At 47.2% G+C, this 24975-nt stretch overlaps 2 protein-coding genes across 2 annotated transcripts in view; both read left to right on the top strand.

Annotated features, from left to right (window-relative positions):
* The window catches only part of LOC135904827 (pancreatic lipase-related protein 2-like), a 62792-nt gene extending 50214 nt beyond the window's left edge, over positions 1 to 12578 (top strand). Inside the window, exons 4-7 of the mRNA XM_065435812.1 lie at positions 3445 to 3771; positions 6604 to 6856; positions 9678 to 9875; positions 12253 to 12578. Of these exons, the coding sequence (XP_065291884.1) occupies positions 3445 to 3771; positions 6604 to 6856; positions 9678 to 9875; positions 12253 to 12494 (1020 nt within the window). The 3' untranslated portion in view covers positions 12495 to 12578. The remainder of the gene's footprint in view (positions 1 to 3444; positions 3772 to 6603; positions 6857 to 9677; positions 9876 to 12252) is intronic.
* A 2339-nt stretch (positions 12579 to 14917) lies between these two features.
* LOC135904847 (uncharacterized) overlaps positions 14918 to 24975 on the top strand; it is a 76928-nt gene continuing 66870 nt past the window's right edge. The window contains exon 1 of the mRNA XM_065435832.2: positions 14918 to 15181. The gene's annotated coding sequence lies outside the window, so the exon portion shown is untranslated. The remainder of the gene's footprint in view (positions 15182 to 24975) is intronic.

Raw genomic sequence — 24975 nt, 5'->3', positions numbered from 1 at the left:
TGCAGTGTACTGAAACTATCATAATTAAAAGCAAAAAATTTAATTTTTGTTACAAAATTCAATTCTGAGGTTTTATGTTTATGAGGCACGTAGTGGAGGACTCCAACTTAACTTTGACTTAACCACCTGGGGTTCGTTAAGGTGCACCTGAATCCAAGCACCCGAGAGTTTTTGCATTGCCCTCCATCTAAATGTGGATTGAACCCGCCACGATTGAACCTGCGACCTCCATGCTCAGCAGCCAAACGCCATAGCCACTGGACTACCACAGCGGGTAAGGAATGCAAGAATAAAATGGTAAAAATAATACGTAACAGGGTTTAGACGGACCATGTCAAAAGAAAGGTGTGATGTTATGAATGGCTATAAGGGTTAAAATTTAGCTACATCTTTTTTTTCATGGCGACGCTTGATCGAAGGTCATTCTAATATTTCATTGTACGTGATAAAAGTGATAAAGTCAAACCTCGACATAACGAACTTCGAGTTAACGAAATTAGCGATGTAACGAACTATTTTCATTTCCCGATGAGGTGCATTGAAAACCATGTATTTATTTTTCGCGATTTAACGGAGTAACTTCGTGACACAGTTTCCATTAAACGAAGTATTCAGCCATTTCAATCACGTACTTGGAGCCTGTATGGCTAGTAAATCCAGCAAAAAAAGCTATATCGGCCGAGGCAAAAGTTATTTCAAGCGTCCTTCTGCAAGAAAATTTTTAGCGGCAAAACCGCTGTCAAAGCGCGTGCGCCGGGACGCGGTAGGCAGGAAACAGCGCTGTGCCATTTGTCGCGCTGGTAAATAACTCGGAGAAACAGGATAGCTTACGATTCTTTCTGCGCAAAAGGCATGGGGAAAGAGTGAACGCGCGGTAACGTGATCAAGCAAGCGCTGGTGGGAAGGGGCGCAGGGTGCAGGAACGCGCGCTTATCTGCCCTCTCCTCCTCGCGCGCGTCCGGTCGCGGACCACGCGCCGTATAGATCTTGGAGGTAATCTCTCCGCGGCAAGCCGAAATGGGTGGTGCCTTCACGCGCATTTTGTTGTTCCGGAGCGTCTGGTGTTGGCGGTCGCACAATCTCAAGACATGGTACGGAGCGCTCACTTGCGTTGTGAGTGCGAGTTCGTGGTCATCGAGTGAGACCTGTTAATGTTTGCCTGAGCGCGCATGACACCAATTAAACTGCGAACCTTACTTGATGTAGCCTCTTTGCTATCGTCATCAGTGCTGCACGTTTCCCACGAAACTGACTTTTTTTTTTTTGCTCAGGACGAATGTTCGTATTCCTTTACACTTTTGTATTTAATTTGTGGGCGCCGGCTGCGGGCACTAAGCGCGGTCAGCTAAAGCGTCCAAGATTTATGGTGCCACGCGACGCAACACACGCAAATCTCCGACGCCGTGAGCCACATCAATGCATTGCTATCGGTGCGATCTGCAACGCGCTGGCGCTCATAAACGCGTTATTATGGCTGGACCTTCTTGTGATTTGTTTATAAGTGCTTACTAACAAGACCACCCGGAACGCTCTGGGAATTGGTGAAGTTGTTTTATTGCTGCAACTTTGAAACCTCGAATTAACAAAATCTGCGATTTAACGAAGCTTTTGTTGCAAGTACAACTTCGCTATATCGAGGTTAGACTATATCACGTAAAGGGATACCCTACATATCGGCTGTTTTATGTTGTTTGAATGGGACTCGGCGCTGAAAGACGACTGCTAGTTGAACGAAGAAGTCTTCATCAAGCGATGCGTTATGATAAAGCTTGTAAATGAGTGATAAACGCGAAAGTTAGCCCCGTAATTATAAATATTTGATGTCGCACGTCTTCTTGCCACTGTTAAGCTTGTGTTGCGCGAGTAATCTGACAAAAAAAAAAAAAACGAACCGCATGGTTCTACAATGATTCTATATCGTTAACAATGTATGTTTGTATTTTTGGTCGAATCAGTGTTGTGCTTGCGAATGTTTAGCTTGTCTGAGGTTTCGTCTGAGAAAAGCAGCAAAGGTGAGATTAATGTGATAGTTCCATACTAAATCAGGTTGCAAATGCACACCAACGTATTTAGAGCCATCAGTGAGTTAGTTATGCAGCACCGTTCTTTATTTATTTATTTATTTATTTATTTACTTATTTATTTATTTATTTACACATACTGCAGCCCCTGCTGGGGCTATAGCAGGAGTGGATAATACAATACATGAAAGAAATACAATAGGCAACAAAGAAAGTTTAGGCGCAGTGTTGAGGGAGTACAGACAAGAATTCATTTAATGGGAGAGAACGGTTGGTTCCTGGTAGCGAATTCCAGGCTTCAATTGTTTTTGGGAAAAAGCTATACTTAAAAGTATTAGTGCGTGCAAAAAATGGTGTAATGTTAAGCGCGTGATGTCTCCTACTAGCAGAGATTAGGACGTGCGAATTTATGACTGCAGTGTGTAAAAGACATTGCTTTTGTTTGAGAATAGCTTATAGTGTCATCAGCCGAAAGAAGCGCTCCCTGGGGTCACTGCATCCAGGTCAGATTGAAGGGCTAGCCGGTCACTGTCAGAACAGAATGACACAATGTAATACACAGTCGTCTGGAAAAAGCCGTATCATTGTGCTTACAGATTAAGTACGCAAAAATATTATAATAACTCAGGTAATTCATCAATATCTGAGTATTAATAACATCTTGCCACTATAATGAAGCGATGCTTATGCACGCGTGGATGCAAACTTCGATAGCTTGTTATGCAAGTTCGTGTAGCAACAAGCCCAACACATAGCAGTGCTTACGCCGCTATGTATGTGTTTAACCACACAAATAATGAATCATGGTTTAACTGGCGAGGCAGTATTTGGGTGCGGTATAACTATTTCTGAGCCATGCAAATTAAATAAATAAATAAGACAGCCGTTCTGTGTATGTACATGCGCGTTCGTCCATTTGTCTGTCTTGCAGGATGTGTGCAGGTAGCACTCGTGTACTGACAGCGCCATAATGGGTTTCTGCGCACCATGGAGCGCAACTATGGTCCAAGAAAAGAAACCTTCTAACCAGCACTGCTCTCAACTGGGAAGGGGGGGGGGGGGGGGATCTGACATGGTGCTTAGTAAAACAACTCTTTTTCACGAAGGAAGAACGCCTGCGACTTAAACTTGTTTGCAGGGACCAGCATTAATGAACATCAGTCACACGGGAAGGGTAATCTGGCCAAAAATAACGTGTTTAGTATACTAACATCGTCTCTGAAGCAATAACTCTTCTAGACCAAATAAACACCTAAATAATTGATACCTAATAAATAATCGTGTTGCACCCCCTCCGTCCCCCCCGCCCCCCCCCCCAAAAAAAAACAAAAGAAAAGAAAGAAGTCTTCAGTAAAACAGTTTTTTTTTTGTAGATATATACTTCGCTTCGTAAATTATGTTTTTCTGTTTATTCCTTGGACAGATATGGCCTCTCAAGTTTCCACTCAAAACTATTTCGCTGATCAAAGACCTGCGGTGCTACAGGGGTGTGGGCTGTTTCGGCAAGAACGATAAGTACCGGCTCACGCATCCGCTCTCGCTTCCCAAGCGACCCAGGTACGTGAGAACAAAGTTCTACATCTACTCTCGTAACAGCACAAGCGGCCGGAGATTGCGAACGAGATTTCTTCGGCGAGACGGGAAGCTCTTTTTCCGGGAACTTAAGGATCTCATCATCCTCGCACATGGCTACACGCAAAGTGTCAACAGTAGCTGGCTGCACGATCTCAAGGAGGTTCTGCTGCAGGAGGTATGCCAGACAGCTCTCGTTTCAGTGTTCGCATTCTTTCGGCCTTCATTTTCATTTTCAACTACCGCCATTAACCTGAATTAATGTCTGTCAGCGTGCATGCGTGTGTGTGTGTGTGGGCGTGTCTTTGCCCAGGCACGTTGGGGTAGTTTGTGCTGGCGCGTACGGGGTCTTGAAGCACCACAGCCTGTTAGCGTAATGAATACGTGGCGTGATCTATGTGCTTACCACAATCTGCTCCACAAAGTCATATATTTCTGGTTGCCAACGGAAAGCGCGTTTGCACACAAAACTTAAGGCTCTTGCGCATGTGTATACAGATATATATTTAACATATTACAGCATATTTAATATACAGATATAAATTTTGCAGATTTGGGGACACATGGTGCATCAGTTTTAGATAAAGCTAGGCTGCGACGTATTGCTTGCTGTGGTTCGGTTCCTATAAGCAGGCGCGTAACTGTCGTAACGCTGTGCACGCCGCAACGCTGCACTTGTCACAATTCAATAGAGCATGGTCAAGCGAGGTGTCAAACTGCCTCATGAGCGCGTTAAAGGGTCCAAGCCTACTTGAGAACAACTGATTTTTCACAATGAACATTAGGCCCGAAATAATGGCCGCGGGAATGAGAAAAATCCGAGAAACATTGCTTGGTCTTTCAGACCGGCCTTCACAATTAGGTTCTGTCTTTACACTCCACGGATCTTCTATTTGTATACCTATAAGCGAGGAACACCCTGCATTCCCTGCCTGTCGTCCGAGCTGGCGGGTGTGCTGGCCGAGCAAGCATTTATGTCTCTACGGAATGCTGATGTATGAACAAATGAATACGCTGGGATACATACGCGCTTGTGCCTGCGAGGAATTATGAACTTTGGAAAGATCAGCGACGAAAACAGTGAAGGACTGATTAGGCGACTGATGGTTAAAACGTAGACTTCGTAGGCAACCTAGCTTATTTTCTTTCGAGACAACATGCGCTAGAGGCTTCTTGAGCATAGACTACAAGAACGTAAACCATAGTTACCCATAAGTAAAATTATTTCGGCAAACGGAAAAACGGCGGAAAGCTCAACAGACTTGTGGCTCTGTCAACAGTTATGATTCTACCAGTTAGTGACACGAAAATCAGTTGGACACTGAAAAATCAGTACACCTTGCATAATAGTATATTCGCGTGATGAACAATACAAAATGTGACCGCGCACCGAATCGCATTTGAGTCTTCGATCACTGACCGGGCTTGTTGAACATGTTGTTGCTTGCCATTTTGTCAGCGCCCACCGAATTTTTACGTTTTTCGTACGCGATGTTGTTCAAAGAGCAGTTTGTTTTTAAACTCATCCAACCCCCTACCTTTACCGAGTGAGCAGTCATCGTCGCGTGCCATCATTTATGGGCAATCAGCACTGACACTTCGTGTGCCAACAGCGGCGCCGTAACACGCAGCCTAGCGAACGGAGGAAAGTTTTCACTAGTTCATGCTGCCGATTTCCCATGAACAAATTCACCGCTCATCTTGAGACAGACGTGTCCAGCTTTTGAACTGACTAGGCACCAGCGTGCTGTTATATAAGGGCGCATCCGCTCCTTGCAACACGAATGGCCACGGACGAAGATTGACTGGACGCATGGGGCTAAAGCAAACGTTGATACAGGTTCACCAATATCGCTATTTGATTATGTTGGTATGACATGATTGAGGCTTTTAGCGCACGACAAGGCGAGGACGACAAGTAGACATGAAACGCACGAGCGCTATGTGTTTCTTGCCTACTTTTCATCTTCGTCTTGTTGTGCACGCTATATGTACAGGCACGCGTCTTTTATCGTTCAAAATGGCATGCCATTTTCATGGCCTCCCGACCGGATGGTGTCAGAATATTTCAGTTGCGCACACAAAGTGCCTTAGCGCCTCCTGGCCAGCACTGGTTATCCATACGTATTGTACATATTTTGCGAATTATTGCGTGTACGCGCAGCTGTTTACATTATAAATCTGCATGATTTTGTCATGCAGATTTTATCATGCTGACTGCTGATTGCATGATTTTATCATGCAACAAGCAGCCAGGAACAAAGTTATCCTCAGAACATAAGGTGCCTGTAGTGGGACGAGCAAACGTAGCTTAGAATTTTTTTAGGGATGCTATGGTGTATATCCCTTGAACTGCTTTATTTTAACGTGCGGGAATGTTAAGGTGGAGAAAGCTTTGAAAGCCAGGGCTCCATCTGCTGCCTCATGTCAAACATGTCAAAGTCAATTCATTAGCGACCGCCCTTCGTTTAGAATGCCGACGCGTCCGTGTGGCCGACGGACGCCAGAATCACCGAACGATCTCAGAAATTGGACGCACAAAGCGCTCATAACTATCGTTTCTGATGCATTTAGAGGAAGTGAAAGCAAACTTCAACAGTTATTGGCGATCAGCAATAGCGTGAGCTTAGCCATCACAATTAGCGCTGAAGCGGCAGCGACAGGTACCCCCCTGTTTGACAATGCTATTTCTTAGTGCACATAAGCGTTGCGTATACATACATTAAATTCGCCAAATAATGTACATTAACATAGCTTGGGTTCTTGATGTACGAAACATCAGGAAGCCAATAACGTACGGATCATGCACAGTGGGGACAGCACTATTTATTTACGTACGCAATGCGTTTGCATTTACTTGGGAAACGCTACTGTAAATCTGTGCAATTTCATCCCCCATCAGCCTTATGCCCTTATCGAAAACATTGCGATGCACCTGAAGATAGGTCAATGTATTTCCATACTATTTATTGGTTGTTCACTCGCACTTCTGCTCACTTCACGATTGCAGAAAGACTGTAATGTGGTGATCGTAGACTGGGGCCGCGGCTGCCGGTCGCCCATGTACCTGACGGCTGTGGGCAACACGGCCCTGGTTGGCCGCCAGATATCCCTGCTTGTGCAGAAGCTGTCCAAGACTTTTGGGAAAAACGTGACGGCCTCCCGGGTGCATCTTGTGGGCTTCAGCCTGGGCGCCCAAGTGTGCGGCTTCGCAGGCCGTCACTTCAAGAAACAGACAGGGACAAAGCTAGCCAGAATTTCGGGTAAGACACGTACCCCTTGCCGATGCACCGTTCACACCACCTATTAACTAAAATTATGCACGGGACTTCACGATACGTATGATGCACTAAACTGATTATGATTTAGCAGCATAGTCGACTAAGCAACAGGCGAAATTTCCCAAGAAAGCTTGTCCTCGTATAGGAACGACGCTAGAAAGAGGGTTTAGCTCGCGCTTAAGAGAGAGAGAGAGAGAGACAAAGGAATTACATGGCGGTTAACCAGAGATTATCTCCAGTTGGCTACCAAACACACACACACGCACACACACACACACACACACACACACACACACACACACACACACACACACACGCACGCACGCACGCACACACACACACACACACACACGCATGCACGCACGCGCACACACACACACACGCACATACACAGAGAGAGAGAGAGAGAGATACAATACACAACTGTTTCTGTGGGCGCTGTCGCGCAGTTTGGGAAGGCGTCGCTTGGTGTTACACAGTTTCAACGTCCCACTAATACATTCTGCGTCACATAGTGCACAGTTACAATTTGTCACAAAGTCCGGTATCTTTTAAATAACGCAGCAGTGCCTTCATAGCGGCTCGCGCTTAGAGCTGGTGTTTGCTCTTTAGGAGAAAGACAAGAGGCACGCACAGTGTACTTTGCTGTGCCATATTATGCCACGCGAGCTGTGCTGTGCCGCACTTTGTATTACGCTAGCGGAGGTGAGTGGTGCAAGGGGCCGCTTTCGCTTCCTGTCCCCTCGCTTCCATTACGAAGTTGCAGAAACAAAACACTCATTCCAAGTAGGGAAGCCTTCTCGTGAAGGTGCATCACAGGAAGCGAGCGGCTCACATGTGTAAAACTGGTAGGCGTAAAACTCGTGAATTAATCGAAGATTACGTGGTACGTCATACATTCCCAGGTATGTATTACTTTAACGTACTCCTTCTAAAGTGTTATCAAGAGTGGTACAAACAGTTTTGCTAAAATCACAGCGTTTCGACAGTAGTGGTGGTAGAAAACGCCGAGCCACATTAGCTGTACTCTAGACTCTAAAATTTGCTTTTAAGCCTGCTGATCCAAACTGCTTTCCTCTTTTGAGCGCTCGCTATGCATAAGCGCTTAAAAGCGGGAAGGTTGCAATGAGTGTGTGTGTGTGTGTGTGTGTGTGTGTGTGTGTGTGTGTGTGTGTGTGTGTGTGTGTGTGGGTGTGGGTGTGTGTGTGTGTGTGTGCGAAAATTGTGCACGCACGGTCACTACAAAACCTACTTTGACATGCTGCGTCTTCTGTGGGCAAAGTGTAAAACCGTCACCTGGACTGAGTCACTGATAGCTATCCATCGCCGAACACACAGTAGCAATGAAGGCGCCGGAACTTACTGCGAACCACAGCGACGTGCATACATCCCTGGTCGGCGTTTATTAGCTGTGCGTTTCATGATGTTGTATTCCAAAACATACAGCAAAGATAAATAACTGAAAGCTGCCCGAAGTGGAAATCGTTCATATCTGAAGTTCCAGTGCGAGAACCGAAAGAAAGTGCGGACACAGGACAAGCGTTATCTCGTAAGTACTTTTACTAAATAAATAAATAAATAAATAAATAAATAAATAAATAAATAAATAAATAAATAAATAAATAAAACATTCATACAACCTGTAAATTAAAAAATAAAAACAAAAAGAAACAGGAAACACAGACGGGCAGACGTACACAGTACAGTTTTTAGCAAGCAGTCTGAATGATTTACCCATAGGACGGTCAAGCGCTCCTTTTGACCTGCTGCTTGTCAGAACACGTTCCATCATTTCCATTAAAGACAGCTCTATATTCAAACGTGCAGCAACTGCCACATCACAGTGCTTTCTCTTAAACAAAAGAAAGCCCGTGAATAATGAGCATGTCCTGATCTTTCTTACGTGTCCTTGTAGCTTTTGTTTCCTTTGAACTTTATTTACCTTCCTTTTTAGGATAGTTCTCAATGAAGCAAGCGCAAGCAGCGTTAAGCTCACATTAGCTGCGATTTGGGTGTGTGTGCTTACACACACACCCACCCACACACACACATGGAAAGAAAAAAGAACATTGCTAAACAAGCGCTGATAGACAGCTAAATACACTTGATGTTAGCGTGTGTATTTCTACAGATTTTTGTTTCCTTTCCTGTCAGTAAGCGCTGTTTTCTCTTCAGTAACATTAACGTGTACCATCTGGCGTGTTTTGCTGTTTTGGATATTCGTCACGTAGCGAAACATGTAAGGTGGCACCATCCCGCTTTTCGGATGGTGCCTCTGAGATTGAAAAGATAACCTTTACTCTCTCGTCTCCAGCGTGAAGCGGCTGTGGTCTCTACACGGCGGTCCACAATGCCCCAATTTGTGCCGAACACACTGCAGGCCAGCTTTCCTGATGTTGTTGTTCCGCGTCCGCATAAGCTGAAATGAGAAACTAGGAGCATCTTTAGACTTCTAAGCACGCCAAAGGGCGTCAGTGACGGTCGTTTCCCGCGAACGCTATGGTACGACCGGGTGCGCTGAGCTGCAGCATTGAAACACTAATGCGCGCTCTTTCCCATCTCGAGCCGAAAACTAGCGTCTAGTGAAAGACGACGCTGAGGAAAATATCCCTTTGACTCCGACCACCCGCGGGCCCATGCAAGGCCACCGAAACGTTTCTGCGACACCATTCGTGGCGCGATAGAAATGAAGCCACCGGAGCTCGTGACCTCGCATGTGGCTGGTGTTTCCTTTCACTGTATGCTGCCGCTTTTCTTTTTCCTTACATATATCATACGCGCTGTGCGCGCGTCGTGCCCACAGCGTTGGATGCAGCGCGGCCGCTCTTCGAGCAGTCCCAGGTGCATGTAACGCGCAAGGATGCTGTCTTTGTGGACGCCATCCACACGAGTTCAGGCTGGACGGTGCTGCAGAAGGCGCTAGGAATGGGCAAGCCCGTCGGACACGTGGACTTCTACCCAAACGGCGGAAGAAACCAGCCCGGATGTGGAGGCCTTCTCGGTGGGTACACTATGTACGTCCATGGAATCGCACGTGTAGGAGTCGTGTATCCTTGCCCGTTCTGCGATTTTGCTTATTGACATCTACGCCCTTTCCACACGGAGGTGATTTTTAGCCACTGCTCACCACTAGAGGCCATATATTTTGACGATGACACAACCGCACCACTTTCTCTGGTTCTTCCTGCAACGCAGCTTCTCTGTACTGCGTCACCATCTATGCCAACAATTAAAGCTGGCCGTCCCCATAATGAAATTTTAAGAAAGAAGCACGCACAATGGTTACCTAAAAAAAAAACATGTAAGACATGGTTTACACCAGCGCTAGTCAAGATTTGCTACTTCCAAAGCCACTAGAAAGACAAGCTATTGCGTGCACGCCTCCTTCTCAATCAAGCAATTTCCGTTTTGTATTCCAAATTTTAGTCTACATTTTTACCCACAGCATACATGGTCGCATAAACTGCAGGAATGAGACGTCATTCCGCGTTTACTGAGCCTCTTTGCTACGAGGCACCTTTTGTCTAAACAATGAAGCCAAAGTTCGGACAAAATTTTAACACAGCCCTTGTTTCAGATTTCAGGGTGCACACAGTTTCCGCGTTCGTGACCGATTCAGAGTTTGGTATGAAGAATTAGGGACACATGCGGCTTCACGACACTCTGGATTGTCTGTTACGATTTCCCTGGGGTTCGCGATTCACAGTTGCGTGAACGGTGGTATCGACTTGGCCTAATGTTTTAAATATCGGGGTTCGAGCGATTCATGGAAAGCCATAGTCGCTGCAAGCGGCTCTTGCTCTAACATAAAACCACTGTTTGTGGTCGGCTCTATCATTCGTCATTAGGTTTAGCACCACCAGGCGCAAATAAATGCATGACGTGAGAAGTTGTGACAATACTTCAGTCACTTGTCTTTGAAGCTTATCTCTGTTAGGCGCGTTTTTGAATAAAAAGGCAGCTCTGCTTACACTGGGCATGCTTTACAGATGAAAGCACGTACCACCCATGTCATGTACTGTGCAACTACATAAGAAATATTTGCACGACATATGACAGATCAAGGACCCTACCACATAAATCTATTCCAATCTCTTTTATTCCACTCTCCTGACTTCAAATTTACGTAACCGCCGACGCAAACATGCGGCGGTAACTCGCAGCGTTGTCTGAACAGCCCAATCATACGCTCTCCTCGTTTATAGGAGGTCAGTTTTGTTTGCTTTCAAAACGAATAACATTGCCTACATCGAGCGGTTTTTCTTATCTAATTGGCTGACAAGAGGCGAGCAGCATGATCAAGTGGAGATGGTCTCGAAGGGGCCGAGTCAGCGCAGTGAAAATCGATAACCGGATGAGGAGGTTGGAGCCGGCGTCTGCGAGTGCTCTGCTTCCCCTTACTTAGCTTGCGATTGCTTGTTGAAAATCACGGCGGCGTGCAACGGAAGGTTAAAAATGTCGCTAAAGCGGGTCCTCAGCAATGAATATTTGGCAAAGCGATGTGGTATATACGTGCTGAAAGTGCTCGATAACGTTATACTGCCACGCAAAAAAAGTTTTGTTATACGCAAATAAATCTATGCTCTTGGCAGGTGCGAGTCGCCAGTGCCTGAGCGATCGGCGGGCAGCCATCTTCTATTCCTTTCGGAACGGGGCAGTCGCCAGCTATTCAGAAACAAAATCAGTTTTGTTCGGTACATTAATGCACCTTTTACGCGACCACGTCACATTGATGCGGTGAGTTCTCGCGGTTTTGTGACGTCGCGTAACAGACAGCAGAAGTTGGCGCAGCCCAAGAAAGCTTGACCAACAGCAGAGGGATAATGGCGAAAGGCGTTGAATCAGAAATAATTATTCGTGCATAATTAGTGTGTACATGTCATATTAAATGGGAGCTATCGCGGTTTTCGTGACGTTACGCGACAGACGGGCGAAGTGGGGGTGGCCTGAAAAATTTTTGAACAATAGCGGGGAGTTTGGTTGCAGAATTGGAATTTAAGACTTTGGAATAGCTTCACGTTATAGCGCCCCATGGCACAAAACATGATTCGTGCCCTAGTGCAGTACATGAAGTACACCCGCTTGAATGACCGTTTATAGTGCGGTGCATCCTCCCGCATACACGCAGTGTTCATTCTGTTCCTCATTCCTATTTCTATCGCCCCTTTTCCTTACGCCCAGTGTAGGGTAGCAAACCGGACGTTCGTCTGGTTGACTTCTTTACCTTACCTCTCCTTGATTTATCCCCCTTTCTTTAAATGGCGGCTTCATCTAAACAGCATCATCTAACAGCTGGCGATTAGCGCGCTTATGTGATGCCCTCTGTCTTGCTGATCTCCTCACTCTATATGTTGTGCGCACACACTGTCTCCTTGCAGAGATCGATTGCGACCATGGTCGAGCCCCGCTCTACTACATCGAGTCGATCAAGTATCGCCAGCAGTGCCGCTTCGTGACGTACATGTGTCAGGGTGGAATGGAGGCTTTCCGCGACGGCATTTGCGTTTCTGGCGAACCCAGTGGTGAAATGGGTTACTACAGCATCCAGGCGCCCGGAAGGGGTCTCCAGTTCCTCAAGACCAACGCGCACTCACCATTTTGCCTGCCACTGAATATGTGATAGACTGCGGAAAGGGAACACAGGGAAAAAAATAAATAGAGCAGCCGCTCCGCAGGGGAAGCGGCGCTGTTCAATGGAATACAACCTTCGCCTTTCGTTTAGTCTTCGTCTGATGTGTTGCAACTGCATCCATTTGGAATGCACCCAACAGGAACGCCGTGAGTCGTACCTTTGTTCGTGGGCTGCCCTTTTCATTCGATTAAACCACATGTGCCTTTGTGGGGGTGGACACACACTTTTTAGAGTCACCGCAGTTTCGGGCGACAATGAACCAATTTAGGTAGTAGCTAGTTTAACCACGGTTACGCGTAACTTTGGGCCAATTTCCCCACTTCATTGCTACATATATACTTGATACTAAAGTCCAAGGAAAATTATCTGGGTTCAGATGCCTTTGATTGTTTTATGCGAAGCATATTACGAGGGCTCAACCCAGCTCCTCAGGCGCGGCGGTGACCATGAAATCACGTGACACCGTGACGTCACGACAGAGGAGAAGTGGCTTTGGCTCAACTCTTGCAAGACGGGCTGGGTGGGAATCGAACCAGGGTCTCCGGAGTGTGGGACGGAGACGCTACCACTGAGCCACGAGTACAACGCTTCAAAGCGGTACAAAAGCGCCTCTAGTGAATGCGGTGTTGCCTTAGAAACGCGCTGTTTCTAAGGCGTGCGTCTCTTGCTCAGGCGCACATTTCGTTGCCGCGCCGAACGCTGCTTTGCTCGACGCTCACCGCGTCCAATGCGGGGCGCGTAGTCGCTGCCCTGTAGCCCATTGTCTTACACCCCTTGGCGGGTCGACGGGAACGCTGTCGCGTTCCACTCTTGAAGGCGAAGAAGTAATGCATGAGTTGTTTCTTCGTCTAGCCGAACCAAATATAGCCAAGCAACAGCAGTTCACCAGGCTAAACAGTGGTTCAACAACTAAAATAAAGGCTAGTATGCTTCGCATCCTGGGCTTAACCTTACCTAAGCCACAGCCATTTTTTTATTTATTATTTATTTCTTTTTGGCGGAAGTGCCTCGGTGTGTGAGAAACTAGCAAATACAAACAAATGTACGAACAACCTTTGCATCTCTGCAAAGACCGCGCTTCCTCTCGTGGCCGCTTTCAAACGCAACGATGCACTCATATGCATAAAAAGAACGCTCTCAGCTGTAGTGCAGTAGTTTGAAAGCTTGAAGGCAGCGCACGCAACTTCCGCCAAGTTTTTCGCGTGCAGCACAGCTCTACGTTTTGGGGCAAATACGTGGTTTCCTCCATCAGAACCTGACGATTTAGCGCGGAACAACATCGAGCGCTATTCAGTCACCGTCGCGCGACTCCAACACGCACAAATAAGTTCTCTCCGGCATTTCTTGACAGTCCAACCTGGGTACGCGTCACTATTGCTCGTTTAGAATTAGAATATAAAGAATGTTTCTCACGAAAAAGATTAGGTGGTGTCTATAGCCGAAAACGGCATCCGTGTCGCCATATCCGGAAACATCTACAACTGCCCTACGCGCGCTTGGCGCAACAATATATGGATGAAAGGAATAAACGAAAGATGTCTTATATTTTGTCCTACGTGCTAATGACCACATGTCAGAATTAGCGCCTCACTTATACAGCAGCAAATGCGCGATGTAACACTTTTGCCGATGTAATTTTACTGAGCAACGTTTGTCGCAAGTTGGAGTTTATCGCAGCCTCATTCCGGAATATGCAATTGCTCGTACGTCCTTAGTTCAGCGCAGCCCCCCATGCGAGTAACTGGCTTCTAAAGAAAAGTAAGAACGGGGTAGTGACGGAGTATATTTTGATGTTCAGCCTAGATTTGTGCGAATTACGGGAACATTTTCTTGTATTTTCTGCCAAGTATTTAGGGGAGACATGCAAACGAACTGCGCACTCACGTACGTGTGGCGAACAGAAGCACGGGAGAACGAAAGAGCACAGGGTTTATCAGCGGTCTGTGCGTGAATGAGCAGCAGGTGAGAAGCAGCGATTTCCTTTTCAAATGACACCATTGATCTTTCTTTTCTAGTGACGCTGCACTTGCAAGCACACACGCGCACAGAAACAAAGGCACACGCATCGACAGGGCGAAGGGAAACAATGCAGTGCATCCACGCTTGGTTAGTTCGCCTGAGCCAGTAGGGAAGCAGAGAAATAGCATAGGCGACGACAAGGAGACATTCCTTCAAGAACGAGACGGAGAAGGCGCTCCCGCGACACGCAGCGCGTCGAATCGCCCGCGCCCGGCTAGCCGACGATATGCAAAAGCCTCCGAGTGCGTGCTCTAGAAACGGCGATCACCTGCGCATCTTGCTTTCCAAAATCTCGCGCCCTCTCTGGCCCAAAAGTGGCTCCGGAGGTCCGGAACGAGAACTGGCAGAGGCCGCCTTTACCCTCGCTGCCCCCTCGCCTGCTACACCTCGCCCCGCCAGCGCCGGCCGTTTTATACCGGTCTCCCTCGCGGCTGCTCGCCTCCCCTCGACGGCGCACCGGCGCAAAGTGGAACGGCTCCCCTCCTTGTCGGACAACGGCTTCGGCAGCACACTCGGCGACCAGCGAAGCGCGCACGCCGCTCTGCACGCCGCCGACCAGGGTCACGCCGCCTGCTCTGTCGCCGCCGCGAGCCCCAACCGCGAGAAGCGCCCACCACTGTGGATTACGACGCTGCTCGGATCCTGTTCATGCTAAGGTGAGCTGCACCGCGCGATGTAGGCGACGCTGCTTTTCACACAGGATCATCAATAATGGCGCAATACAACGAAAACAAAAAGCGCAGTCCCCACTGTTCGGGGAATCGGCGACCACCGATTACTGCACCGGTTCCGGGCTAACAAAACGCAGCGGTGTGAGCAATTCCGCCTGAGCTAGGTTGAAGTCTACGCGAGTCCTCCGCGTATACGTGTTTCCGTGCAAAAAACGCACTTTGGACTGTGGGCGCCACACAGTCCAGGGTGTATGCTGGCACTGCGCGAAAAAGGATGCTCAGCATTTCTATGCTGCGATTAGGTTCTCGCGCTCCTTGAGGCTCAATAATGTGGCTGTGCGGGCTTGTTGGTAAGAACCACACGAGCACAGTGAAAGAAGACAGGAGACACGAACGCTATTTTTCTTTTCTTTTTATTTTTTGCTTTCTTTTACGCAAGTATTGTAATTTATTCGAAGATAAAGCAATAGACGGCAATGAATCACCACGGATCGCCAGCGCTCGTGTGTCTCCTGTCTTCTTTCACCGTTCTCGTCTCGTTGAGGGCTGAAAGTTTTTGTCTCCCTGAGGCGTTCCTTTGGGGGAAAAAAATACTGCTCCCTGTACTAGATTAGTTGGAAGAAAATGGCCGAGGATCTCTACCGCGAACGAAGACAACGGCGGCTAATAGCATTTACGACCACACTGTATATTTACGCTTCATAAGTATAGTTATTAAAAATTCCTTCAATTATATGACCGTCATGTGCCTTATAGAAATAATAACAATCTCAATTAAGCACCATAACCGCCAATTTTTTATCATGCAAATTTGAGGCTCGCGCATTGTGTTTTGAAAATCAACTATTACGACTTCGTTAGGGGGTGAGAGTGTCCAGTATTGAGTAGGTTAAGTATAAGTTTCCTTTACTGAATGTAATTACAGACGGAGGTCGGAATCGAAATTCAAACCGTTTTCCCTTTCTACGGCCTTGCGAACCTGCCTTTACCTTATTCTTAATCCGCTAACAATCCGCTCGCGTGAGATTGACGCTGACAGTTGGTCGCTGTATTCCTTTGTTTATATTGCTCCTTTGATAAACGTGTAAAAGTGAACAAAAACTCGCCACAGCTACTTCACTACAAAATATTTAACCATGTGCGTCTTACCGGCGTCGGCGGAGGCAGTTTGCGAGGGGGCATATTTTTGTGTTCAGCTGAACGGGAACTGGCCGCTCCCCGCTTCGTTTATGTTCCAGTGACGATACTAGAGCCAGGTCTTCAATTTACTGCCGATCTTTCTCCCAGAGGCCGAGCTCTCCGTGGTCGGCCACCCATGACCGCGACTGAATACATTGCAATGCGTTCGCGTTGCGTGCAGCAGCGGCAACATTGGCGAATGGATCTGCGAGAGGTGTATTAGCGAGGAATCTCGCCCTAGGACACACCGCGCGCAGGGCCGCAGTGCCGGCTGAAATTGGGAGAAGCGGGCTAGGCTTCCATTTAGTGGGCCGCCGTGCAAACAACCTAGATTGTCGTCTTCTATTTTACGGCTCATCATGGAAACTCGATGACCGCCAGGTGGAACCATCGTGAAGGGTCACTGTTTTTTTCGAGCAACAACCAGCCACGCCGGGCGCTGTGCCTCGGCGCTCGTGACTGCGGTTCTTCCCTCGGTTCTTCCCTCTCGTCTCTCGAGGACTTCCCGCGCTTCTATGTGTGCGCGTACGCCAGTTGTAAAGTGCACACTTGCGTCCGATGCTTAGTCGCGGTGAGGCATTCGGATTAAAGCAGCAAAGCCTCGGAACGAGCGGCGTTTCAGAAGCTGCTGCCAGAGTAATTAGAAAAGCTATTCGCCGGCAGGTAGTCTTCAAGAAAGAGCGCTACGTGCGCCTCACACATGTAAGCGTGATTTATGGCGAATAAATTTCACGTCACACTGTCTGGACGCTACCCGCGGCTTCAGTCATTTGAGGGTAATCGTTGTACGAAATATCAGCTCGTATAGACACATGGAATGGATGCGTGCAAAGACAAGCCTATCATTTATGCTATTTGTCGTTGCATTATTCCTGTTTTAAGTGATGATAAACTTGACGTCCAAGCGCAAATGAAACGGTAGTAAGTCATTAAGGCAGACTGGGCTTTGGATACTTTGGCTGTCACATGTGCGTTGTTTAATTCAGTGAGCGCCAGGCCAATGTCCTAAGGGCTGGTCATTCGCCATTTCATGACAGACACACCTGTGAAGTTATCCTCGCCCGTATTATCGTAGGCCCCCAACGTTAACTGAATAATAGTAAAGATTTAAATCCACCACGAAGACTAACTGAAAATTATTGGCGTCTTTAAATACAAAGAACTGTAGTAGAAGCTATCGACAGTGAGTTTGCTTCGTAAATGAAGTTGCTAGAAACTAAAAATTATTCAAGAAGTTTTCGTCTTGTCAGGAAAGGAAAAAAAAAAGACCGCCTATTCCGTATCCGGAAATATAGGTAACAGCTAGTGGAACCCCGTTTTATTATATGGTCAGAATTCACAAAACTTTTCGTTCGTAAGTACACATTGGTATTGGCCGGCCGCCTTCGCGCATAATAGTATCTCCCAAATTACAATTGGCTGGCAGAGGCTCACAGAAAAGTTTCTAGTGAAGGACTTTTTTTTGTAAGTAAGGGCCGCGATATCCCGGATTCAAAGCGTGCTCTCAAGAGGAAACCGTTGCTTTCGCTTTTCCATGACATCCGCAGACTTTGGCGGACTAGGCTACTTCCCGCACAGCTGCCAACTGAGCTACTCTCTTCGTCACCTCCTCTTCTCTCTTGGGACTTTCATGCCTTGAGTCCTCCCCGCCCTCGTTTCGCAGTCGTCATCATTAATGCGGCTGCTGCAGTTTCTTCTCGCCTCACATGCGTAAACGGCTTCCACTTTTCAGATTTGTGAGGGTGTTATTAAAGTTTGTGAAAAGTGAAGGGAGGGGGGAGGGTTAGGTAGCTTCTTTTTTCTGTTACAGTGGGACGGACACAGTGCCTAACCGCTGTTTATCCAGCTGTAATGATTAAAGTTTAAATTATAAAAGAATAAGTGAAAAATGCTTCTGAAAGTTTTCCTGTGCTCAAGATTTAGCTTGGTTAGCTAGCTAGCTTTCCCTCAACCTGCAAGCCGGGACATTGAAGTGCAGATGACCTTTCAGGAAAACTATATGCGGTTTCGCTTCCGAGCGAGACTAAGATGATGAGTATATTACAGAGCCTGGATTTCAGAATTTCTGAAATGGGTGAATGGATGCATGGCTTGGATGGTTCTCATATATGATTCAGTTTTATTTGGTTACGTTGACTTATAGAAGACGTTGTCAGGAGCATGTCAAATATAGTTGTACATCATTCTTCATGGCGTGCTTCCACTGCCACCCGAGTTCATTCTGTATCACAAAATTTAAACGACGCTGGCACAAACTTTCAGAGAAAAGGTTGTGGTGGAATGGGGAGGGGAAGGGTTGTTTGAAGAATCGGGAAGAAATTGGGTCGGTCACTTGTGTCGTTAGGTCTGTATTAATCACAGGTTGAGTGCTACCCCGTTACGCCAAAAGATATCTCGTCTCTTGGGCTCGAAGTCACAACGCTTTTCGTTTGTAAGTGCGTTTTGCCATTGGCCGGCCGCCTACGTTAGAATGTCGAACATCGCTATTGACTGGCAGTTCCTCTTACAAACATATGTAACGTTCGTAAGCCCCCGTCCTGTTTTTATGTCGTCCCCTCTATGTGATCGCGTTCTTGGAGCTAAATTAATTATTGCTTAGCGAAATAACTTTTCTTGTGCGTGAATATGGGCCCAGATTCGTGCCGCGTGCTTCACAAGCAGAAGGAAGCAACACTTTCAAGCGCTGAATGCCGACGCTGAGCTCATGGTTCAGTAGTCGGTAGAGTCAGAGAGAGGAGTAAAAGGAAATGCAGGGAGGCTAACTAGATCGCAATATCCGGTTTGCAACTCGGCGCTGGGGGATGGCAATATGGAGGATAAAGTATAAAAGAAGACAGAGTGCAACACTACCAGGGACAGTCCAACACATGAGCGAAATCAAGAACACGCTAGTATGTAGTCGTTCGCGCGGGAAGTTGTCTTAAGGCAGCGCACCGTCTTCTGCGCTGACAATCGGTGAGGACACTTTTGGATTTTCTGTGCACGGAATGACTTTAGCTAGTGGATCATTCCTCTACTGAAGGTATGTAAGTAGGTCCCTCAGTATCGAGTTCATACATCGCACTTTGAGCAGACATAGTGTGCTAGCTGTTTAAAAAGAAGTACATGGATGAGGTACACTAATGACCGTAGTACGCATATGACTTGTCTAGCTTCAACTGTCACTTCATCAGCGCGTGTAGTGCCTGTCACAGGTGGGACAACACACTGAGACTCTTTCATAAACTATGTGTACGATAGCGTAAGCCATTCTTCTGAACAGTTAGGCTAGCCGGCTTCTGTCTCTCAGCTGCCTTCAACTTCGTATGTGTGTGGCGCTGGAGGCGTAGGAAGTACTGGAATTCTAGACGCGTCTCCTTCCCAGCTGCCGTAGTCTGCCTGGAAGACTGTCGGTGACGACGAGGTCGGTCACGCCAGTGATTTCAGTGACTTCTCCCATGGGTCGTACTTTCACAGATTTCTTTGAGGATAGTGGACTCATTATTAATTTGAGGACAGTCTTCTAAGTGGCGCCAAGACAAACCTGGCAGTTTGAGCACCTGAAGTTCGCTGCACGGCAGGTGACTTTTGTGTGGTTCTCCGCACATCGGACACACACCGCTGATCTTGTACACACGCGGTCTTCACCCGTCCAAGCTTCAGGCAGTGAACTGGCTTTTGAATAAATGGGTGAACTGTATGCCGGAAGTGGCCGACCTTGGCATATAGGGGAACCAAGTCACCCTTACATGCAAGGTTGATACAGTACATGTTCCCGAGGCGGTCGATGTGCACGATGTCAACACTTTCGGTAGAAAGATACTTAAGTATAAGGTCAAGGGTTGGCGAATCCGTACGTGATCTGGGGCGCTATAAGGTAAAGCTATTCAAAACTGCTTTTATGTCATTTATGCCGTCAGCGCTTCACATAGGTTAAATATTTTTCGGGCTATCCCCGCTTCGCCTGTCTGTTATGCGACGCTACGAAAACCGCGAGAACTCCCCATCTGACAGGACGTGTGCACACTGATTATGCATGATTAGACAGAACAAAAGTAAAATATTTGTCTTATTCGACACCTTTTTCGCCATTAGCCCTCCACTATTGGTCAAAAGTTTTCGAGCTGCCCCACTTCGCCTACCAGTCCGTTGTCATCGCAAAACCGCGAAAATTCAACACGTCAAGGTGACGTGTACACATTAAGGATGCATTAATAGGCCGAAAAAAACTGAACTTTTGTCGGAATAGCCAGAGATGGCCACGTTCCGAAAAGAATAGAAGGCGTCTTCCTACCGATCGCTTTGGCACTGGCTGTTCGGAGCCGCTGGGGAGAATGGATTTATTTGCGTATAATAAACATTTTACGTGTCATAACGTTGTTGAGCCTTTCCGGCACGAACTCTTCTTCGGTGAGGACACAATTTAGTGACATTTTAACGCGAGCACGTTAAGTCCGGCGTACCTCGCCCAGTGTCGACCATCGTTACAGCAAAAATCATTTCGAACCACACATACCCAACCACTGGAAGTTACTGAACTAATTGAATTTCGCAAGGTAAAATATGTGAGAAAGATCGTAAAGTACGACTTACACACAACCTACATACACGATAGCGTCGGATTGTAATTTGAATATGCGAGAAAACATAATTCTGTTAGGCTTAAACTTAAACCACAAACTCCTTTCACAAATCTCAAAGGCCATAAAGCGGGGCGCCCGGTTACTTGCAACAGCTACAGATGGCGCTCGCCTCCGCCGCATCGCGACCCACGCAAGAGGCGGCGTTTCTACCAGTAAGCTCGCCTTTGTGCATAGCGTTCGCCGCCAGCGTTTACCGGTGAACATTACGGTTACATAAGTTGCAGTTGCCGGAGAGCGTGAGAACCAGTCAGGGATCTTTTAATGCTATTGCGTTCCATTCTTAAACGCGAATCTTGAACGTCCTGCAAACTTTTTTAACCTTCCATTAATTCCACCGCGATTTTCAACCAGGAGCGCTATAACCTAAAGCAATTCCAAACTTTTCCATTCCAATTCTGCAATCAGCCCGCTGCGATTGGTCAAAAATTTTTTGGACCACCCCCACTTCGCCTGTCTACCATGCGACATCATGAAAACCATGATACCTCCCCATCTGAAATGACGTGAACACAATGATTATGCATGAGTAGACCGAACAAAAGAAAAATAATTATTTCTGATTCGACGTCTTTTCGCCATTAGCCATTTTCTATGGGTCAAGAGTTTTAGGGCTGCACCCACTTCACCTGTCTGTCACGCAACGTCACAAAACAACGAAACCTCACCACGTGAAAGTGATATGACCGCGTTAAAGATGTGTTAGTATGCCGAATAAAAACTGAATTTGTTTTTCTGGATAACCGGAGACTACCCGTTTCGAAAGGAATAAAAGATGGCCCCAGATAGCCCAGGCTCTGGCTACTCGCACGTGCCTGAGAGCATGTGTTTATTTGCATATAATGAAGTTTTTTGTGTAACGTTATCGAGCACTTTCGGCGCTGTTGGCAGAGCACATCGCTCTGCCAACTCTTCCTTGCGGAAGATCCGTTTTAGCGACATTATTAACCTTCCGTTGCACGTCGCCGCGATTTTCAACCAGTCATCGCAAGCTAAGTAAGAGAAAGCAGACCAATCGCAGACGCCGGCACCACCCGCTCGCTCGGCCACATCAAAATCCTCTCCACATTAGCGTGCTTCTCGCCTCTTGGCAGCCAATTAGATAAGAAAAGCGGTTCAATGTAGGCAACGCTATTCGTTTTTGAAAGCAAAAGAAAAAATGGAACCTCCTATAAACGAGGAGAGCGTTTGATTGGGCTGCTGAGGCAACGCTGCGGGTCACCGCCCTATGCTTGCGTCGGCGGTTACGTAAATTTGACATCAGGAGAATGGAATAAAAACATATTTGAATAGTTTTACGCTACAGGCCCCACAGCCGTCGAGAGCTAAGCAAAGGAAAGCGGGCCGGCACCACCGTTTGTGCTGCACGCAAACTCTAGTTGGCAACCGCTACACGTCGACACGTGTAGTTTGTGTGAGTAACCAGAGTTTGCGCGCAGCACTATATTGAAGGCATACAAGAATCACCTCACGCGCGGAGTATTTGAGGCCCACGCAATCCACAGAAGGGACAAATGCGTCAGCACCCGATCAATCGATCTAACAGATAAGGAGCTTGGCTATCTTAGACAACAGATAGACTCATTCCCCGACTAACCACGTGCACATCCGCCTAAGTATACATGCTCTGAGTATTTTCAAGTAAATCGTATGTTGATAGTCTGCGCTCGTGTTTGTTTCCTTTCTTGTCCCGTCCTCGCGCAGTTCACCCACAAGTTAATATGCACTAGCAAGCCCAGCTGAAAACCCTTGTTCACGAAATAGCACTTTTCAGATTACCCGCGCAGTCTGCTGCATTAAGTCTGTTATGGCGGTTAAGACCGTTGTCCAGTGCTCTGCCAGTGTGCTAAATGACTTTGATCCTGGAGCATTAAACGAAACACAATTTTAGTTATCATACAAGATCACCTGAAAACATTTAGAATACGTATGATAGTGATCGGGCGTAATAATTGACAATCGGCTCGGTGTTAGCCAATAACGGATGTCACTCGCATAAAAAAAGCTTGTGAATATCAACGCTGGATCCTTATTCGCAATACTTGTTTCACGTTTTAGCGTCTCCTCATTGGCTGACGCAGTGATAGGCACCATTCATGATCGCGAGCAGCTTGATAACGACTCGAGCGGCCTGGCGATGGGCAATTGCGGACGGCAGTTGCGACAGAAAGAGGAGTGATAAAGAAAATGCATGGAGCCTAGGGAGGCTCAGCCCAGTTGAGGCATTTACGAAAGACGGCCTCTATTCAAAAAGCAGTTCCTACGCTCGATCAGTTGTAAGAACAAAGACCAAATATAGTAACAGTAACAAACAATGGCAACACATCTTCAGCGAAGGCGGCCACCCAAGTACTAACACATCTTACGAACAAAATGTGACTTTGATGTGAATCATATTGAATGGTGTCTCTGAAACAGGAGCAAGAAGTAGCCGGTTCTTTAGTGAGAGGTGCTGAAGGGCTGCCTATAGAGATGCGCGCACAGCCACTCGTAATGTCAAGCGGTTGCTGAACGCGTCAAGAGAAGCACTGCCCGCAATTCCTCCGTGCTCGAGGAACAATGAGTAATGTCTTCCTTTATTCATTCCGCATCAACTCACCCGCGCTGCCGATTGCGGGTGCTCCGCGCTTCCGATGGGTTGCAGAGGTCAATGCGAGCGTGTCCCTCTCGACGCGCGTGGATGCGTGTGGGCCGCTGTGGAGAGGAGAAGAGCAAACAGGAGCAGCGCGCCCGCAAAAGCCGCCGCTCTTAACCTTCACGCCTCCCTGACAGACAGGCCCGTTGGTGGCTGGGACGGCCGCTGCACTTCCTGCTGAGACGCCCTTGTGCGTAAGCGGGGAAGGGCGCGATGACAGACACACAGGGCGGGGGAAGCCCGCGACGACCCAGACGAGGCGACCGGAACGCACTGGAGCAGTTTCGAGCGGGAAACGCGGAATTAAATCGCTTCCGTCGTGCATATATACGCATAGTCGCGTGAGCCTTCGCGGACGTTCTGTTCTCGCGTCGCTGGCTCGCTACATATGCGCTTGCACAGGCTGACCCAATTCAAGGGACGGAGCCGACGCTGTGGTGATCTGCTTGTGCACCCACTCGTCGGATGAGGCAACGGAAGGCGAGAAACAATTGCCGGAGATTGCCTAGATTTTCGGTGTGATTATATACACATACGGTACATACGGCGAGAACGTGAGAGATGGGGAATGCAGTCCGCAATGGCGAAGCTGGGGACGCAGGCGTGAGCTGCGAGTGAGCCGTAACGCTGCTCTTGCAACAAATTTTAGAACTCAATTGGCATCGGCCTTAGTTGCGAAGCACCTCCTAGCATGACAGTCTTTCACCTAAATATTATGCTGGCTATGAAACCTCGAGCTCCATAGCTACGACGTTATCAGCAACTTTCAAAAAGTTATGAAGACCTCTTACAAGCTAGTAATAGCTCAGCGCCAAATCTATGTGCATTGACTATACAGCTTAATATGGCATCAAAGTCAACGCGTTTGAATCATAAACAGGAGCATTCGCTCATTACTGTTACCAATTATTCGCCTCACCTTCAGCGGTAAAAACTGATGAAGGACCAAAAAAGGTTGATCAACGGGCACAAGGTGCAGACCATGCCTACAAAAATAGTGGTGCTACATTTTCCGGTATATTAACGTGCTGTTGGTGGCTGTGAGGCTTATTCACTGTTCTCCGCAACATCCTAAACGTCTTATGCTTCAGGGACCAAATTCACTACATTCGATAATAACAGAAAGCGGCATCGGGAGTTTTTCATGTTTCTCTACAATTTTCTCATTCACACTTTTCATCTAATTATAATATCTGAAAAGTTGCTTAATTAATTAAGACTAATTATCTAATTAGGCAAAGTGACAAAGATTATCTGAGTATCTTCGAGCGACGGCAGACAACATTACCTCGGTTCTGTCCAGCTACGTAGTATTTGAATATTCTTAATGTTTGGTTCAAGTTACG

This window comes from Dermacentor albipictus, chromosome 1 (genome assembly GCF_038994185.2).
Source record: "Dermacentor albipictus isolate Rhodes 1998 colony chromosome 1, USDA_Dalb.pri_finalv2, whole genome shotgun sequence".
Taxonomy (NCBI): Eukaryota; Metazoa; Arthropoda; class Arachnida; order Ixodida; family Ixodidae; genus Dermacentor; species Dermacentor albipictus.
Note: the sequence above shows the minus strand (reverse complement) of the source record. Positions and strands in the feature narration are given on the sequence as shown.